This window comes from Puma concolor, chromosome B1 (genome assembly GCF_028749965.1).
Source record: "Puma concolor isolate L17-30 chromosome B1, mPumCon1.1.hap2, whole genome shotgun sequence".
In the NCBI taxonomy this organism is placed as follows: Eukaryota; Metazoa; Chordata; class Mammalia; order Carnivora; family Felidae; genus Puma; species Puma concolor.
In genome coordinates, this window is record NC_141670.1 from 42,482,120 (window position 1) to 42,497,791 (window position 15,672).

Consider the following 15,672-nt stretch of genomic DNA (forward strand, 5'->3'; position numbering starts at 1 on the left):
TTTTTTTTTAATTTTTTTTTCAACGTTTATTTATTTTTGGGATAGAGAGAGACAGAGCATGAACGGGGGAGGGGCAGAGAGAGAGGGAGACACAGAATTGGAAACAGGCTCCAGGCTCTGAGCCATCAGCCCAGAGCCCGACGCGGGGCTCGAACTCACGGACCGCGAGACCGTGACCTGGCTGAAGTCGGACGCTTAACCGACTGCGCCACCCAGGCGCCCCGTCTCCACCTCTTTTTTAGACTGGTGGTGGGTGGTCAGCTGGGGATTAGAAACTGGTTCTTGACTCTTTTCTTTGGATGTTTTGAAATGGGGTTCTCATACTTCACTTTAGTAATATGGGTGTAGGGCTTCAACTTAGGGATTCATCTGGGACATTGGCAAAAAAAAAAGCGTTCCATTTTAACATCTCTTTGAAATCATAATAATAGCTAATTTATATTGATCACTTCTTATGTACCAGACACTCTTTCATACATGCTTTATCTCACTCTGTCTTTCCCAAAATCCTTTAAGGAAACAAATCCAGAGAAGTCAAATAATTCATATAAACTCACCAGATTGCAGGTTACAAAATTCTGCTGACATTGTGCATTATTTTCCTTATAGAAAAATGGGAATGATTTTGTCTCTTAGAAAGAAAATGGTATGCATTCATCAGAAAAAAAAAATTGCTACAGCTGTTTATAATTCTGGCTCTTTTGATAGTAAGACGTAGAATTTTGGAGAAAATTAGTAACTGTCACTTGGTAATCATTTTAATATATTTTATTCACCTAATTCTTAGAACATCTTGTGATATGAATGGCTTTATCTCCATGTTGAGGCCAGGAAGACATTATGTGACTTCCTCTAGATCATACAACCAGGAATAATTGGAGCCAGGATTTAAACCCAAAATTTTAGATCCTGCCTTCAAGTTTGCTTTTCTCTCTACTCTGATGGGACATTATAGCAGAAGGAATATCTTTAATGTGGGTCTCTGAACTGTGGCAAATGTTTAAGTTTTTTGGTTAAAGCTACATTCTAACATGTTTGACTCTAGATAAATCAATATTATAAAGAAGTCAAAGTTTTTGCTAACATCCTTGAAAGCAAAGAGCATCTCATTCATCTTAGAATCCCTAGAGCCCAGTTCAAAGTTGATACTTTATTAATGAATGAATTGAATGAATTAAACTAATAAGCAAATTAATGAATACCTTTCTTTTAAACTCTTGAGTGGAATGTAAACTTTTATGTGAATTAGATTATCAGCATTCTCTTGGGTATTTACATTTTATAAGATGACCCTGGAAGAACTCAAATGAATGAGGTCTAAAGCTGAATTTCTGATTCTACCATTGGAATAGGGTTGAAAGAGTAAGTGAGACAGAGTTTTTCTCTGGAGTCTCAAATTTCATTGCAGAGAGAACAGGTTACCCTGTCTCCATGCCTTAAGGAAAAAGTAGAATGCGTCCTTTGTGTCAAAATATGTCCAGAAACCTTGTATCTCAAGGAAGCATGTTCTAATAATTTTAGTTATCCAGAAATAGAGCAGCCTGCTTCTAACTTCTGCTAAGGGACGTGTTGGCTGGGCTCTGGAAGGAGAATTGAAATGTTGGTGTGGTAGACCAGATGGCCTCTAATACTCTGTCCTGAACTTTTAAAGATCTGGGATGCATTCAGGTAGCTGATGGCAAGGACACAGCTAATCAAGTCTGTCTGTTGTCCACAGGTCTGAGGCGCAATTACAGATGTACCATCTGCAGTGTCTCTCTAAACTCCATAGAACAGTATCATGCCCATCTGAAAGGATCTAAACACCAGACCAAGTAGGTACTTTCATGCTCTCACTCTTCGGGCCTTTTGTGTATAATTTATAGTATGGTGAAAAAAGGCTAACATTTTACTTATTTCAAAATAAGTCAATAGAAACAGGATCTCTTTATCTTCAAATTTCCCTTGATATTTATGTTGAAGCCTCCAGGGTCTACCTAGCACAACTTAAAGAATGGCTTCTTCTTTTTTGGCACAAGTAATGACAGGCTTTTTTGTTTGCTTATTTTCATTCTTTAATTTTTTTAAGAGCAGCTCAGCGTATTTTCACAAATTTCAGGAAACTTTTAGAGATATACTAAGTGTTTCTAAATGAACAATTTTATCTGTGTTTGGAGGATGTGGCAGACTTCAGTGTTGTGAAGTCATATTCTATGATTTTCTTCTACCACTTAACATTTCTAGATGAATATTGTTGATTAGTATAGAAACCCAACAAATCCCCTGCTATATTAAGTTATTCCCATGCATAGCTATTTTCCAATTAAATGGAAGCTCATTTCATTTTTCTCCCAAATTTCAGATAGCCAGAAAAGGCTATTGGGCATAATTTCACCTACATATTTCCCAGTATAAATATACTGTGCATCTTTTAAAAAACAGTGACATTAGCTTTGTAGGCATTTTTAAAGTAGCTGCCAGGACTGCTAATAAAATCTAATAAAATAGGGGAAAAAAAGCAAAGAATATCTCAAAAATATGCAATTTTCCTGAGTGTAATTGTTTTAATTTCACTCCTATTCATTAGTAGAGTTGTTTAACAAATTTAACTATATCAAGGCCTTGTGATTAATGAATGATTCATTCAACAAACATTTACTGAGCGCCCACTATGTGTCAGATTTCAAAGTGTGCCCCGGGGAAGAAAAGATGAATCAAATTAGGCCTTCCTCTTGTGGAGCTCCCTGCCAGGCAGAGGAAACAGCCATGTGAACACAGGGATTATTCTCTAATACCAGGATGTGTACACCCAGAGCTTTGGGTACCCAAGAGGGAACAACCAGGCCAAGTTTGACAGGGACATTGGCGAAGAGCCTGGGCATATAAATGAGGTTGTGGTCTGATTGTACTCACCATCATAATAACCTCACTGCCCGGCACAGCACTTGACACATATGAAGGGCTTCATAAACATTTTGATCGAATGGATGTGTGATTTTAAAAGATGAGTGACAACTTTCCAGGCAGGGGCATGAGGAAAGTGCATTACAGTCAAGGACTTTATTATTATTATTATTATTATTATTATTATTATTATTTTATTGTTTGCAAAGGTATCATAAAGATGTAGGTCACAGGGGTCTGGTGTTGGTGAGGAAATTTAAGCCTGGAGTTAGTTAGGACTCTCAGTATTCCCTCAATTGGCACTGTCTCCTGAGTCAAATCCCCTTTCATGACTTACTTTACTCTGATCTACCCCAGAGGGTTTTGTTGAGGTAATTCTTCAAAAAGACTGTCTCTGATTCGTGATGGAGTACCTAGGACACTTGTATTGATTACTGGACACCTCCCCCCCTTCCCCTAACAGTTTACTCAGTGTGTCTCTAACTAGTATTTTGTGACAGGCACTGAATGCAGTCTTACCAACATGACATCTGATGGACACAAAGACACATTACAAGCAGCTGCAACAATAAATGATCTTTTAGAGGCATGCATTTATTGCTCTTAACAAATAAAAAGAAAATGGTAGACAATAGTGACTTTAAGTGGCACAAATTAGGTAAATAAATAATGCAAATAGTATCTCCAGCTCCAGGAATATCTCTATGTGCCAGAAAGTGTGCTAGGCATTTCCACACCCATCATCTCATTTAATCCCCTTAACTACCTTCAGATAAATGTCATTAACCCATTATTTTACACAAGAAAGTTAAGACTCAGAGGGACCAAAGCATCACCTTGCCAACAAATGACAGAACCAGGACTGAACCTAGTAGTGTCTGACTCAGGCTCACTGAACTACCACAGTGAGGACTGCCAATAGAGAGTACCAGGATGAACTTTGAAAAAGAGAGCATTCCTTTCCCAGTGGCTTTAATAAATAAATGTGACTTCAGAAGTGTACATCTCCTACCATGATTTCTTTCCAGTAAAAAAGACATTTGTCTCTACCTCAGAAGTACAAGGTTGTTCTTCTAAAGAGTGAAATGAGGGAAACATGAGGGGAATAATTGCAAAAGCCCTGTCCTATGTGACTGTTTCATCTGCCCTTTTACCTAATTTGGATATTGCGTGTGTGCATGTGTGTGTGTGTGCACGCATGTGTGTTTACAAGACAGATTGTTCCATGAGTCTTTTGTAATCAATCCCCTTGTCAGGTTTGGTATCAAGTTGATGCTGACCTCACTAAACAAGGTGAGAGGTCTGCCCTCTGTTGCTAATCTCTGAATGAGTTTGTAGTGAACTGTTGTCACTTCTTACTTAAATATTAGGAAGAATTCATTAGGGAAGCCATCTGGACCTGGAGATTATACTGTGGGAATGTTTTTATTGAAAATTTAATTTCTTCAATGAAGCCCTGTTCATATTTTCTATTTCTTCTTGTATCAGTTTTAATAAGTTATTTTTCAATGGCTTTGCCCTTATTATCTACATTTTTAAATGTATTGGTATAAAGTTGTTCATGGTATCTCCTGATTTTATTTTTAATGTCTGTGGGATATTTTTCATTCCTAATATTGTTTATTTGTCTCTTCTCTTTTAAATTTTTTTATAGTTTTGTTAAAAGTTTATCCATCTTTGAGTCTTTTTGAGAGATGAATGTTGGGATTTGTTGACCTTTCTGAGTACAGCTCTTTTCTGCCATTAAAAAAAAGTGTTTTTCTTTCTAGTCCCTGTGTATTTAATTTTCATTTTCCTCCATCAGATTCTTCATAGGAAAGTGTAGATCATCCATTTTCAAGTATTTCCTTTTCTCCTAAAATATGCATTTAAGGTTCTCAATATTCCTCAATAAACTGTTATAGCTATATTCCACAAGTTATTTTTTTTTGTATCCTAGAGGTTTTATATGTATTTTAATTATTATGTATTTCAACTTATTGTCTGACTTTTACTGTGATTTCTTCTTTTACTTATGGTTATATATAAGTGCTTTGCTTAAAATCTAACATGTGGGGAATTTTTCTATTTATATTTTGGAGGATTAATTTGTACTGGATTTCACTGGGGTCAGAGGACATACTCCAAATGACTTCAGTCTCCTGAAATTTGGATAGACTTGCTCTGTGCCCCAGGCAAATGTTCAATTTTGATAAAACTCCATGTTCCCTTGAAAAGAATGTGTCTTTTCCAGTAATTGAGTAAGTGGTTCTGCATATCAATTAGGTCAAGTTTATTAATCTTGTTTTTTAATCAATTTTTTTAATCTTCTGTGTTACTGATTTTTTGTCTGTTTTTATATCCATGAGAAATAGAGGTACTTAAAAAACTTCTGACTAAAAATATGGATTTGTCTATGTGTCCTTTTAATTCTACTTCTTTGCTTTATATGTTTAAAGGTATATTATTAGATGCTTACAAATTTAAGAATCTCTAAAAATATTTATGGAATTGGCCCTTTTGTCATCATGAAATGTCCTTTGACTAGTAACACTGTTATTAGAGTACATTGACATCAGCTACCCCAATTCTTCAGAGCTTCCAAAGTTTTTCCTTTAAATTTTAGCCAGCTTTTGTTTTGTTCTCAGGTGGAAGGTTAGTATGATACCAATTACTCTCTCAGAGCTGAAATTGGAAGTCAGCCAAATGGTTCTTAACGACTCTAATCTGACCGATTAAATCACCATAAATATTAAGGTGTCAGTAATTTTCAAGGACTTTTATTTATACTTTCAGTAATAACTTCTAGAGAGGTGTTCAGATGGGTTGTGTAGTGGAAAGAACACTGAATTTGAGTCAGGGGATTTTATTTCAAGTGCCACTTCACCACTGAGTGACCAGGGGCAGTAACAAATGTCCTTTAGGCCTCCGTTACCTCATAGATAAGTGATTAGTGATGACAAGAACAGGAAAAGTACATGTCCACTTCCCATACCTTGCTCACGATCCTGGTATTCTTTCCTGCTGCTACTGAATTAAGCCTTAACATTCTCTCCCCAGTCAGCCTCTACTATTTTACTGGAGCTAGCAATGTCTTCCAAAATTATGTCCACCCAGAAGCTCAGAATGTGAACTTTTTGGTAAATAGGGTCTTTGCAGATGTAAACAGTTAAGAATCTCAAGATGAAATCATTCTGGTGTCTTTATGAGAGGAAGAAAGGGATATTGGGGCACACAGAGTAAAAGGCCACGTGAAGACAGATGTAGAGATTAGGATTGTTTCTACCAGCCAAGAAAATCCAGAGCCAGCAGGGTGTGGAAGAGGCAAGGAGGGATTCTCCTCTAGAGCTTTTGGAAGAGGCCGCTGACACCTTGATTTCAGGCATATATTCTCTAGAGCTGAGGATATATTTCCATTGTTTGAAGCCACCCAGTTTGTGGTACTTTTTTTAGGGGAGCCCCAGGAAATGAATGCATTGTGAAACGTACTTGTCTTGTTCCAGAAGTATCCTTTTAGTTATGTTTTCTAGGCATCTCCTTCTTATGTCTATGCCAGTACTAACAGCAATGATGATGATGTACATGGTGAGGATGCCACCACTGTTAACTGGAGGAAACTTCTGCATAATTGGAGTATAACAACAAATTAAAACACTTTGAAAGTGTTATTATATATAATATGCACAGCATCCCTGTAATTGGCCAGATGTTCACATCTCCATTTTATAGGTTAGAAAATTAAGAGTCTGAGAAGTGACTTGTCCAAGGCCCCAAAAATAATTGGTTGTCAGACCCAAGGGCAGAAGTCAGGGTATCAGCCATCATTACTATCACTGCTATAATAATACTTAAATAATACCATTATTAACATATTGCTCTTTCCTAGTAGTAAAGAGCATTTTTGTTTTTTTGGCAAATGTCATAAACAGCAAAATGGCAGTCAAATTTTGCTCCATTATTAAATAACAAGAGAAATATTAAGTATCTAATGAGATTAAAGGTTTAGAAATGCAAATGATCACATTGACATATAAAGCAATTGCCTGTTAGTAGATTTTTCAGGCTTTCCAGGGGATATAGTCTGTCAATTAGTACCAATGAGTAGAATGAAATTTAAAGGCACATGGGTACATACCATAGACTAATGAACGTTTCCCCCATAATGTACTTAAATTTGGGTTTAGGGAACACTTCAAGCCTAAGGACATTATATTACCTAGAAATAATGGATATAAAAGTTGTCATTACTTACTTCGATACTTCAGTTGGTTGAAAATGAGACACAAGTGCCTACGAGAATAAATCAGACTGACCAAAAGTTAGTAGTAATTTCTAAATGTACTTCTTCCTTTGAGAAGAAACTTTAAATGGTGATATCCATTGCTTTTTCTACAGTTTTCCCAACTAGTGTGAATCCTCCAAAGTCTTCATATCATTCATTTTTCCATTATATTCATTTATTTCTTAAATGATTGAATGGATATTTAGCCTAATTTTCAGAGCTGGAATGTATTCATTTGTTTTAAATACCTTGGAATTCAGTTCTTACGTTTAGGGTAGCAGTTAGTTATCTGAGGAGTATACAATAATAAATAAGATAGTTATGCAAAGAAACCAACCATCAATAACTGTCTGTACTTTTAGGGGTGCCTGGGTGGCTCAGCAGTTAAGCCTCTGACTCCTGGTTTTGGCTCAAGTCATAATCTCACAGTTCGTGAGTTCAAACCCCACATCAGGCTGTGTGCTGACAGCGAGGAGCCTGCTTGGAATCTGTCTCCCTCTCTCTCTGCCCCTCCCTGGCTTGCTCTCTCTTTCTCTCTCTTAAAAAATAAATAAACATTAAAAAAAATTTAAAAAATAACCATCTGTACTTTTAATAAAATAAAAGTAGTTTAAAGCCCCAAGAAATATTTGGAAGCAAACAAACCAACGAGGAAGAAATCAATGAACGGACGTCTTCAAAGTCTAAAGATCTATATATTTTTGGTGGAATTTTCAATATGGTTTACTGGCATATCCAAGAACTTCAAGAATCAAAAGAGTTGGGACTTTGGTATTGTGCAATATTTTTTCAACAGAAAAGGTTTTTTGGTTTGTTTTGTTTTCTGAAAAACAGAATGTATATGTCATCAGTGACATTCTGAGATAAGCAGGGCATAAGATAGGCTTTAAAATAGAGCTGCCTTTCTTGAAGAGCATTAGGTTATTTCTCTTCAGCTGATACTTTGTAAATTGCTCAGAAAGTCTTGAAATAAAGGGTGAAATCTAGAACCCCAGGCAACAGCATTTTGACTCTGGCTGTGCAAAATGGCTTTTCTAGAAGTAGGCTTACAGACTGTCGCCAAGTCTTTCTAGCCAAGGGGAATCCTAGGTGCTGTAAATAGGGTGCCTGCTGTAGGCATGAGACACAAGGATGTGGCAGGGCCTGTAGGTCAGAGGGTGTTCTCTATTTAGCTCTGTTTTTAATAGGCAGAACATTCAAGTCCACTACTGTCAAGAGCCCCTGCTTCTTTGAGAAAGGCCTCTGATGAAGCAGAGTTCAACTTCTCAAAGGAAAAACAGCCTATAGAGAGAAGAATTCCAGAGAAGCCAGAGCAAAGCTATACATCTCTCTATATATAGCACCAATGCACAGGCAATCCTAACAGCTCTATTTTTCCAAGTCTCACTTGCATGCTTTTGCTAAATATGCCATACCTAGGGATACATTATAATCATAGTATGTGACTAGATTAGGCCTTTGCAGGCTTGAGAAGAACTAAATGGGGAGCACTTTCATTCTTTCATATTACTTCCAGAATTACCAATGGCACCTAATATTCTTTAGCTCACTCATTTACTACCCCCCCCTTTTTTTTGGGGGGGGGAGCTGGTAATCATTATTTTGTCTTGCTTGAAATTTGCATGAGTCATGGCTATCTCCAGAGTAGTTGTGAGCTGATGATTTAATGTCTCAGATTTAACTGTGGACCACATTGAACACCTTTCATGATCTTTGTTATACTAGTCACCCAGGACCAGTTACCAAGGCTTGGTTCTGAAGAGTGCATCTGCATCAAGGAAAAGAAATGGCAGGAGGGTTGTGGATGCCCACAGGCTTGGCGTAGGAGGCACATGTCAGCACCACTTCTCATACCCCGTGCAGCTTTTCAGAGCAAAAAATAATTTTTTAAACCAGTCTGTTAAGACTCAACTTACACACAACAAGATAGGTCACTTTTAGCAGTACAGTGGGATGGTGTCCACCATGTCACTAGCAGCCCAATCAACGTACAGAACATTTTCATAACCACCAAAAGTTCTCTTGGACCCCCTTTTCAGCTCATACCCCAACCCCCGCACCTCCAGCCAAACACTGATTTCTGTCCCCATAGTTTAGTTTGACTGTCCTGGAACTTAATGGGATAATATCATAGGTATCCTTTTTGGTCTGGTTTCTTTGCCTCAGCTCAATATGATGGTTTGGAGATTCATTCACTTTATTCCATGCGTCAGTAGTTCTTTCTTTCTCCACGTGGTTTCCAACTAATTGTGTCCCCTCACTGAGCTTCATTCAGCGTCTTCATCGAAACATGAGGGGGCTGGAAAATGGGGTAGTCAAAGTCTCTGTTATTTCTAACATTCTCTAATTTTATGACTTTGAGGCTTACCTTCTTTAACTCTTTAATATTTTTCAGCCGGATAAAGATTGACTGTAAACGTAATTCTTCCTTAGTGTTTACTTCTCTGCTGCTAGGTGGCCCAGAAGCTGACCAGTCCTTTAAGCATTAGTCCTGTGAGAGGAGAGGTATCCTGGAGGCCTGTCCTTAAACAAAAGGCAAAGGGGCTTTTCAAGTGCTTATGATTTGGGGCAAAAGGAGTAGAGTTGGTTGTGTAAAATTAAAGAAGTTTATTTTTAACTTTATTCCAAGCTATGAATACAGAACCTAATGTTGGTGCCTTCTTAAGCACACAGGAATAGGTAGGAGGGAATTGGGAGGGTTCTAAGGTAGACTTTGGCCCCTCACCTGAGCAGGTCAGGCCTCTGGACTTGCACTCTTTCTGGGTTTTCTGTAAGTTACCATAAGCACTTCTCTCACATTTCACCAGAGTTCATTAAAAATGAGGGTATGTCCATTTGTAAACTATTTTTAGCTGCCATTGACTTTTAGTCCAATCAGACTTAAGTAGAATATTGAGCTTTGCCAACATTTGTCTAATCTCTTAAAGGTTATCCTGGAACATGAAATGCCAGGGAATTGAATTAAACGAATGAAAGATCTCACTTCATTTAGGTCAGTTTTGTTGCGGAAGTGGGGAGAGGAGATGAGATGGAAATGGAAATCTGCCTGTGGTCTCCTTACTGAGTTCAAGTTCTCTATCACCTCTCTGAAGGGTGGAAGAGAAGATTGAGTAGGGTCCATTTGGCTCTGTTTTCCATAGTGTGGATGGGGTAGTGGTGAATGATTGGACAGATCAGCCCCTCACCACATTTAATTCAATCCCATGACCAAAATCTATCAAACATCTACTACGTGTAGGGCATTAAACAGGCCTTAAGGATAACAGAAGGAGATGCAGAGATAATTATACCTCTCTACACGTTTATAATGTAGAGAAGATGCAAAAAGTAGTCAAGTATTTACAATTAAGATCAACATAGTATATGGTAAGTTCAAGAAGTACAAAATACTGGGGCACCTGGGTGGCTCAGTCAGTTGAGCATCTATTTCGGCTCAGGTGATGACCTCATAGCTCGTGAGTTCGAGCCCCGCATCAGGGTCTGTGCTGACAGCTCAGTGCCTGGAGCCTGCTTCAGATTTTGTGTCTCCCTCTCTCTCTGCCCCAACCCACTCACATTCTGTTTCTGTCTCTCTCAAAAATAAATAAACATTAAAAAAAAAAAAAGTACAAAATGTTGCTGAAATTCAGAGGAAGAAATAATTGCATCTGGTTGGGGATCATTGGAAAAGACTATTGTAAAGTGAGTGCAGTAAAATGGTTTGGGAATGAAAATGTCTGGTTTAATCCTTACTCTACCATCTACTAACTGTATGACCTTGAGCATGTTACTTAAAGGCCTCTCTGTGACTTCGTTTCCACATTAGGAAAATATAGCAGGTTATTTACAAAACTTAAAACTGATTAGAGTGGGAATTAAGTTTTAAGAACAACAAAAACAATAATAGCAAAAAATACTCAAGTGTGTAGACAGTACTTGGCATGAAGTTTTTTCTCAATAGGTGTTAATTATCATTTTATAGTAATGAAATTGCATTTGAAATGTACCTCGAAGATGAGGTAGCTGGATGTTGAGGTAACATTTAATACTTCTGTTCCAGGTACTTCTTCTGCAAGACTGTCCCAGAATTCTTAACAGCAAACTCTAGTTTCTTACCCAAAGTTGGGGCTTCTGGACTCACACACAAGCTCAGGTCTACTCAGTGTTTAGAACCCAACTGACCTTAATCAGACAATTAGATAAAAAGAATGATCTGAGAGAGGCCTTCAAAGAATGTCCTCATTTTGAGTTTCTTGCAGTCATTTGCTTTCTACCTGCTCCAAGTCCTCATTTTATACAACATTTCAAGCTTGATATTCAATCTTCCAACACCAGAAAGAACATTTTCTGCACATTTCCAGTTACATGTGGTCTCTAAACCCCAGCTCCTACTCAGGCTTTCTGCTTTATCCAGCTCTCTGATAACCAGTTGCATTTTGTCAAACATCTGTTATTAACACATTTTTCTCCAAAGACCATGGATTATAAACATTGAAAATAAATAAAATAAATTGAACAATCCTCCTGGCTGAATTTCCTAAAATCGTTGTCCTAATATTCTTTGAGACTCTCTGGATAGAGTATCTTTACCATTTTGATTAGAGGGGTTTATTTTTTTTTCCCATTTGCATTTTTTATTTTGCCATTTAAAAAGAGTATTTGTATTCTTTTTTCTCAAACACCTACAGCTCATACTAGAATCTGGCTAATCTCAACATTAACTGATTAAATCCAGCTTTGAGTCACAGTGTTTGATAAATGCCTAAATCTTCCAAAATTGGAAGGGTTTTCTCAAAAAAACAAATGAACTCTGTGTATAAGGGTGACATCTTTTTAAGTGTTGGCCACTATTATTTAAGTTATAACTTAATGATAAACATTTTGAAGATATTTTTTTTCTTTTCTTTGAGTTAATATTATCTGGACCATTCTATATTGTGCTAAGAATAGCCAGATATAGCCAGAATCTGGACCTCAGTCAGAATATAAATTTACATAACCATCATTAGAGTCATATATATCTGCCACTCTTAATAGTCTTTAACAACAAATAGAAAATGCATGGTTTTCTATAGCTTTTAGGGTCACAGAAAAATCTTAGTCCATTTCATGCTGAGTAGTCAAATACAAATCAAAATCTATAAAGCTAGCTTTCAGAAATGTTGGTGATATTTCAAGCTCAGGACACAAGTAGTTCAAAGCTCTACCCACAGCCTCTGGTGCTATTATCGTCTCCAGAGATATGTCTTTTCTCTTCCTTATTTAAGTGCCCTTTCTTCTAAAGACACCTAATAGGCTAACATGTGCACTTTACTCTTTTTGAATTCTAAAACCATAACCACCGAACTTATTTCTGTTCTAACAAAAAGATCATATAATAACCTTTAAGTAGATGAGTTTCAGACCTCTAATTTTGTTTCCTTGACAATGGATAAAGTTGAAATAATGGATTTCGTTTTCTAACATCTTTTCGGCGCTAAGTAAGATAAACTTACTAATAAGTAAGATTTTCATGGTCAGACAACTTACTAAATTAGAATCTATGTCCCTGAGTATCTATATCAGAAAAGGACACCTTAAGTGTCTGCCATAGATGGGGTTAGCTCTAACATGGCTCATTCTAAATCCAGCTTTGGACCAACATAATTCTTACTCGGGGCAGCTGTGAGTTGGGGGTTCTTCAGATTTCTCAGCAGCCTCCATACTTGGAAGGTTTGGAAGTCAACTATACAGGTTTCAATTTCTTCATCTTGGAACAGATGTCATAATTGTGTTATTCCATATTAACTAAGGGCCTGAAGATAAAAGCGTGCCTCCCACGGAAAGGATAGACCAGGTAAAATGTAATCAGAGATGCTCACTATAGCCAGGAAATTTAGTAGCCAACATCTATTGTTCCCCTTTAAAAAAGTGACAGGAAAGAGGTCAGGCTCTCTCACACCAGTATGTCAGGAAAACATCAGTACAAGGAAAAGATATGTCCGTGCTTTGCAGTGTATGTATACATTGAAGAGGCATCTTTCATTTAAAATTTAACTCTCAAGTAACCCAGTAGCAGGTACCTAATTAGTCAACCTTCTAGAACGTGCAAGTGGTATTTCTATAGTGAATCTAGAGAGTTCATTTCTGTGGATTGAATTGGTTCACTCATGATCTGGAGATTTTCAGTATTATGACACGTTGGTGAAAGAACACCAGAACATTCACTGACTGGGTCAAGGGTTTAACAAATAAGTGACCTACTATGTGATGGATTCTAAGTCATATAGTACAAAATAACAAATTAATAACTTACATTTCCTGTCTTTAAAGTGATAATGTAATTTTTTAAATGTTCAAATGACTCAGTCGGTAAATGACCGACTCTTGGTTTTGGCTCAGGTTTGTGACTTCAAACTGTGCTGGCAACACAGAGCCTACCTGAGATATTCTCTCTCTCTCTCTCTCTCTCTCTCTCTCTCTCTCTCTCTGGCTCTCTCTCTTTGCCCCTCCCCACCTTGCACTGTCTCTGTCTTTCTCAAAATAAATAAATGCCTAAACCCCAAAGCTCTGTGATTCTAGAGAGATCCCTTGACTCTTGAGTCCATTGAAATTGCAGGAGAGGACACTGGTGCCTCCACTCCATGGTGAACGTTGGGGGGCTCTCCAAACAGCTGGCAGTGAAGGGAGCTGGGTGACTGGGCACAACATGGACCATGCCTCCCAGAACAATGTAGGTTTTAAGTGCAGGTTTTAGTGCCCAAGGTAGCCTGGAAGCCTGAGTTATGAAGGGAAGAAAGAAGGCAGGTGCAGGAGCCATGAGGGATGTCAGGTATAAACAGGATGAGTTACCAAGAAGTGCTTGTTGTTTTGTTGTATGGACTTGTAAGGCCTTACCCCCCAAACTACTTTCTTCTCTCAAAACTTCACATTTTATGGGTTCTTTTTTTTTTTTTTTTTTGAAGAGCCCTCATTACTTATTTATGGTGAATTAAATCTTGTAACACCTAATAGGATATTTTCAATGCTATTAAGTGAGGGAAGAAACCAGGAATGAAAATTAAGTTAAGAATAAATGACATCTGTGATCAAAGAATGATGATTAGAGACATTTATCTGTCCAACTTCTGTTAGAAACCACTCTAATTATTCTTTCTCCCTTCATGCTCATAACACTTTCTCTAGTGTATGGTTCTAGGAAATGATAGCAAATGATTAGCTCCTATAAGATAGTGCACAGATAAAAGAGTAAGACTGAGTCAGATTTTCATAACAAGAACTGCTTCGTTGTTTGAAGGCAGATTTTTTTTTTTTTTTTTTACGCTTCATGTGGGTAATTTTTCTTTTAACCTAGAAGTAGGATTATTCCTGGATCTTTTGATTAAATTATCTCATCCTGGGCCCACAATGGATGTACAATAATTAATAGTCTTTCTCTTCTCAACTGTTTAATTAGAGTTGAGGCTAGCATAGGATTTGAATGACTAAAGTCAATGAATATCATGAATATCATTCCACAATATTCTCTGCTAATTATGAGTAATTTCTTCATTCGCAGGGGAGAATGTGACAGGCTGTAACACTGGGCCTGCCTTCTGATGTGATTTCAGGGAGTTGTTTTCTTCTCTCACAGTGATACCCTTTCCCCCATACACACATGCTAGCTAATGGCCAAATTATATTTTTCCACAGGAAAAAAGTTATTTTGTCTACTTTCCTATAAAAGTCCCAGGGATAATGGCACAAAGGGATGTATAAATAACAAATGTCAGAATCTTACCTGTGAGAAGTTTAGATGGGAGGGGACTGAGATAGAAATATAAAGGGCATCATTGAGTCGGGTAGAGAAGGCAGAGGGAGGAGATGAGACTGGCAAGAACAAACTTGGCCTATTTGGTCCAGGGTCAGGCAAGCTTGAAGAGATAATATTTGCTCCTTATACTCCTGACTTATAGAAAGACAAGTGGGAAATGTAACACTGAATGAGTTAAATATTTTTTCTATGCAAACATGTTTCTAGATTCCCTTACCATCATACTTTTGTCTGTTATGATTTCTTTGGTTTCTCTAGCTTAGTGCTTGTAAAGCAAAGATTTCAACTATTTTGGAAAAAACACAGATGTACTGACCTCACGACTCACCCATTTTTATCCCTTTGAAAGAGAGGGAATAAGTAGCTCCTTTATCATTTTTAGTCAGAGAGAGGTGGCTAGATAGCAGATATGTGAGAGAGTCGGAGTAGCCTGGTATGAGAGAGTGGGGAACTCCTCTGTCAGCCATTGAGTGTAAGGCCAATGGCTGCCCTGTGGATAGTCTGACCATGGAAGGAGCTTGAAGGGGCTATGAAACCCCACTTCTGCTTCTGAGCATCCTCCCCATAACCCCAGTCTCTTCCTGGTTTTCAGAGTCAAAGGAACAGAGCCACTATAGACTAAAAAATCATGTTAATATCATCTTTCCTCATAGGTATGGATCCAATCAGAGACTTGGAGGTGGAGAGAAATATATTATGATGTCATGAAGAATTATGCAGACCAAAAAAATTTTAAAGCATAGTTCTAAGTCAAATT

At 37.6% G+C, this 15,672-nt stretch overlaps 1 protein-coding gene across 3 annotated transcripts in view; it reads left to right on the forward strand.

Moving 5' to 3' along the window:
• ZMAT4 (zinc finger matrin-type 4) overlaps positions 1-15,672 on the forward strand; it is a 356,120-nt gene that overhangs the window by 301,553 nt on the left and 38,895 nt on the right. For 2 of the 3 annotated variants that reach the window (XM_086703632.1, XM_086703633.1), the window contains exon 6: positions 1,718-1,814. The exons of the other annotated variant lie outside the window; for it this stretch is intronic. In XM_086703632.1, coding sequence (XP_086559758.1) covers positions 1,718-1,814 — 97 coding nt within the window. The remainder of the gene's footprint in view (positions 1-1,717; positions 1,815-15,672) is intronic. 3 annotated transcript variants of the gene reach the window in all.